A 4,477-nucleotide genomic window follows, 5' to 3' on the forward strand; every position below is an offset into this window, starting at 1 on the left:
TACCAAAACTACCCCCAATTCATTATAACCCAATTTAACTCCAACTTCATGATTTACACACCAATTTAGCCCAATTTCATCAATTAACCAATTTTAACCCTAATTTCAATTTTTTTTTTTTTTGAAATTTTTTGTTCCTGAAATTTTTTTCCGACCGGTCAACGGCCGTTGACCGCCGGGTCTCCGGCGTTGACCCTTTTTTTTTTATATAATTTTGTTTTTTCTTAAAAAAAATATTTTAATTAATTTTAGTGTCTTGGCTGCTAAATTACTGTCTCCGGCAGCTATTTAACTGTCGGAGACAGTAATTTAACTGTTAAAATTTTTTAGGAAAAAAAAAAAAAAAAAAAAGTCAACGCCGGAATCTGGCCGGAAAAAAAAAAGTTTTGGGGGTTAATGTGATATATTTGTTTAAATCCGGGGTCAATGTTTAAGTCCTATGTGATGGGCCTTTTTGCCATTTGCCCTTGTTTTAAACTTGTTAGTAATCCAAAATATATTACAATCCAATTAGTTTCTCCGCCCAATCAACACTACTTCTTTACATTAAAAACAAGAGTTTGTAGTAAACTTATGATTAGCATCTTCATAAGTATTTCTTCTTGTATAACGAAATAAATCAAAAATTGCATAGTTAATTAATTAATTATAAAGTAAAGAAAAAAAAAAGAATCGATAGTGCAACCGAGTCTTTTAACCCGGATTACGTTTTTGGGCTTTTGATTCGGGTTCAAGCCTCTTTTTTTTTTTTTTTTTTTTTTTTCTTAATTATAACCACCATAATAAATAATATAATATAAATATGATTTGAATTTGAGAATAATAAGAGATCTTGGATCCTTAATTACGTAAATTTGAAGCAACGGTTGAGATGAGTCGTCCGAGGGACCTTCTATTTTCTCTCTCCCCCGTTAACCCTTTTGCCCTCCCTCACTGGGCGCAACGCAACCCTTAATTTCACCTCACCACAGGTAAGGTAAACCCTCGCTCAGAATTATCTATCTATTCTTTTCAGAATCGCCCCATAATTCGCACTATTTGTGATTTTTCCCCCTTTCTTTTGCTGATTTTGGTTTTGCTGTGAAAAATGCTGCTGTTATTCTTAGGGATTGATTGATTTTTCTTTTTTTTTTTTTAATTTTGTTTTTGATATAATTCGCCCTCCCTCCTCCTATAAAGTATAAACTGTGTGTGTTGCTGCTTTGCCTGTGTTTGACTAAAATGCAGTTTATTCAGAGGTAAATAAAATTAAAAAAGATGGATTGACATTACACCCCAGTAATAATTAGGTGATTTACTGTAAATTTTCATCTAACATACGTCACATGACTATGAGGATATATATATATATATATATATTTTAATTTTTTTTTCTGATGATTAGGGATGGATGGCTAATTTCAAATTATGTCATCATAAATCTTCATTCTTATTTTATCACTTACACTCACACTCTCCTTTCCTTGTACGGCCAAAAAGAAATAATGAAGAAGCTGAGATGGGCAATGGATGGCGGATTCTGGGAGGTTGACCTAACCACGGCGATGACTGTTGACGGAGTTGCTCGGCCGGCACCGGAGGACTCCATTCCTTTAGGGTTGAGCCGTGGGACAAGGCTTTCTCGTCCCAAGCAGATTGATTTCTTCCAGAGATTCATGTCTATGCCCTTTGTCCCCTCTTTCTCCAATTCCAACGGACTCTCTTTCCACCGCCTAATCTCTCTCCCTCTCCCTCCCTTTGCTCGCGACACCTGGTATGCCCTTCCCCTCCTCTCCATGATCAATTACTCAAAAACAAATTGTGTATACATATAAATTTTGGGGGAAAATGAAAATTAAAATGAATTGACGTCGAATAATATATGAAAAGTTATGCAGGTTTTCAACATTGCTTGGACGCTTTGATGTGCACAAGTTCACATCTTCTCTCCCACCAAGGCAAAGTCAACAACAAGAGAACTCTGATGCATCTTTTTTGCATACTGTTTGGACACATGTTTTGAACCCAAGATTCTATGCTCTCAATTTCTGTTCGGAATGGCTGTTAACACCTGAAGATACATTGCTACTCAGCCTCGAAAAATGCGGTACTGACGACAGCATTCCTAGGAAGAAGGCTGTACTTCATCACAAGGCAATACCTCTTCTGTTCTTGCATATATTTGTTTTCCATCGAGACTTATTATTATAACATAAGATACTTGTTTGTTGTTGTTGTTGTTGTTGTTGTTGTTGCAGTTCTCCGATCATAATCTCACTATCGAGGCAGCTTCTCCGACACTCTTTGTCGATGGTCTTGGCAATTACTGGGATGTTCCCTTCACATTGGGGTTGGATTTTGCATCACTACCTTCTTCTGATTCTGGGATGAGCTCTCATTTATGCATCAACCATACTTCAGGTTCCCCCCATAAGTATGATACGAACCGTGTATCCGTACCTGTACCTCCTAGTTTGCTTCCTGGTTTGTGCGCCAAATGTGCCGTTTCCTTCAAGAAAAACATTGACATTTGGAGGAGCCAAGCACCAAAGACGAAATTGGTGCAACCCTATGATATATTTCTCACTAATCCTCATATTTCAGCATCCGCAATCATAGGTAGTTTTGAATGCTTTTTGGTCCAAGGAGAACAAGTTACTTACTTTTTTGGGAGTATTTTTATTTGCTTTTCCATTCCATTTTAACTCTTTGGCTAAGACCATGGCATGGATGTTTATTTTATGCACTGCTTATCTTGAACTAATCGAGTCACTTGATTGCATATTTTGTTATACATCTACTTTCCCATGCTTCTTAGTACATGGATCTTTCTAACATCAATTTTCTTTTCTTTTCTTTTCTTTTTTTTTTCTACTTTAGGAACTGTAATAACTGCATCCCTCGGAGAGAATTCTTTTAGAGCCAAGGCAGAAGATGGATGGTTTGGATTTCAAGCCAAAGGAGCAAATTCTGCCATTTCAGCTGATCTTTTTGCATCTGCATCACTCTCCGTTCAACATGGGAATTTCCAGAAGGTCTTTTTGGACCTTACCCGTATTAATGCATGTGTAGATGTTCCTTCTGTGTCAAAGTTTGTAGTTGGTGCCTCTCGGGTAGCTGTGGATCTCTCCAACTCTCGTCAAGCACCAAGTGTTGAAGCAATCCAGGCTATTTGTCCTTCTGCCAGCCTTTCAATTCAGCAGCAGGTATTGTTTATGTACCTTTGATATATCACTGCGAGATAGATAGATAGCACTGGAGCTTTGTGTTTTAGAAGGGGTGTGCGTAAGCCCGTAGTAGTATTTTCAAAATAAGGGCAACTTTATCTCTTTAAATTTTAAAATATGAACCATGAAAAATAGTAGAGCACATGGGAGATTCCTGTGTGTGATTTCTTTTACGTAAAATGAGATGTTGGACCTTTAATACTAATTGCATATTCATTTGATTTCTGCTTCTTCAACTGTCTTATCGTTCAGGTTTCTAAATCCAATTAAACCTCTATAACCACTTAGCTGTGACATTTTGCGAAAAAAAAAATGCAGATTTGTGGACCTTTGAGCTTTAGACTTGATTGTGGGGTGAGTGTTGATATGACGAAGAAGAAAGAGCGGTGGTGTATGAATGTGATAAATGATCCTGTTTATGCTGTTGAATATGCATTACAAGTTCTTGGTTCTGCAAAAGCTGTAGCTTGGTATTCCCCCAAGCAAAGAGAGTTCATGATTGAACTCCGATTCTTCGAGACATGATTTAATTGCAATTGGTTCACTTCTTTATCTAAACCATTTTTTTACTGTTGGTAATGTATTTTTTTGTAATTGTTTTGTTAGTAGTATAGAGTTGATTGTTGTAGGTTTTGTATTTCGGATGCCTAATGTTGCTCGGTAGGGCCGTTCCTGAGATTTAAGGGGCCCTAGGCGAGATTTGAAGACGGCAAAAGAATGGGGCCCTTCTAAAACTAATATAAAACTCATTTGTTTTCTAAAAAGGTGATAAACTTGATGTTAACTCATTTTTGTAAGGTGTAGAGCAGAAGACTAGAAATTTGTGATATAGAGAGGTTAAAATTTGAGGGGCTTCGGGGCAACGCCCCTGGTGTTTTTAAAGGATAATTTGCATTAAGTAGCACTAAAACAAGTGAATAATATATATAAAAATAAATAACTAATACATTATAATTTTAATAATTAGGGTTCTCATGAATAGAAGAATTATATAAAGGGGTAAATACACTTTGCACCCCTGTACTATAGTCACTGTCGCATTTACCCCCTGAACTATCAAATGCGACAAAATAACCCCTACTGTTAGCAACCGTTAGTTCTTCTCTCCCCTAAGGATGACGTGGCGCATTGACAACAACTCTTTTTTTTTTTAAACACAGTTTTACCCTTCAAATAAATAGATGCAGAACAAAAGAAATGCAAGAGTTCTACTACTTCAGAACCGACAAAACAATTACCAAAAAAAAAATGAAATACTTAATTATAACTTT

At 36.4% G+C, this 4,477-nt stretch overlaps 1 protein-coding gene across 4 annotated transcripts; it reads left to right on the forward strand.

Moving 5' to 3' along the window:
• Positions 1-850: 850 nt before the first annotated feature.
• On the forward strand, positions 851-4,041 carry LOC105953693 (protein TRIGALACTOSYLDIACYLGLYCEROL 4, chloroplastic). Of its 4 annotated transcripts, none has more exons than XM_088815469.1 (6): positions 851-976; positions 1,480-1,753; positions 1,878-2,133; positions 2,238-2,598; positions 2,860-3,185; positions 3,525-4,041. In XM_088815469.1, exons 2-6 carry the CDS (start codon positions 1,485-1,487, stop codon positions 3,729-3,731), a joined length of 1,419 nt encoding a protein of 472 aa, XP_088671595.1. In that variant the 5' UTR covers positions 851-976; positions 1,480-1,484; the 3' UTR covers positions 3,732-4,041. The 4 variants fall into 4 exon arrangements, with proteins under 4 accessions (XP_088671595.1, XP_088671594.1, XP_088671596.1 ...); XM_088815468.1 differs by lacking the exon at positions 851-976 and adding an exon at positions 987-1,238; XM_088815470.1 differs by lacking the exon at positions 851-976 and adding an exon at positions 1,210-1,289.
• The last annotated feature ends 436 nt before the right edge of the window (positions 4,042-4,477 follow it).

This window comes from Erythranthe guttata, chromosome 3 (assembly GCF_056151865.1).
Source record: "Erythranthe guttata isolate IM_541 chromosome 3, IM_541, whole genome shotgun sequence".
Taxonomy (NCBI): Eukaryota; Viridiplantae; Streptophyta; class Magnoliopsida; order Lamiales; family Phrymaceae; genus Erythranthe; species Erythranthe guttata.

Bases quoted from the DNA above. Each gene is read 5' to 3' on its own strand.
- LOC105953693 (XM_088815469.1), top strand. From the start codon at position 1,485: ATGAAGAAGCTGAGATGGGCAATGGATGGCGGATTCTGGGAGGTTGAC. The intron at 2,599-2,859 runs GTAGTTTTGAAT...TTTCTACTTTAG, and splicing joins TTCAGCATCCGCAATCATAG to GAACTGTAATAACTGCATCC. The intron at 3,186-3,524 runs GTATTGTTTATG...AAAAAAATGCAG, and splicing joins GCCTTTCAATTCAGCAGCAG to ATTTGTGGACCTTTGAGCTT.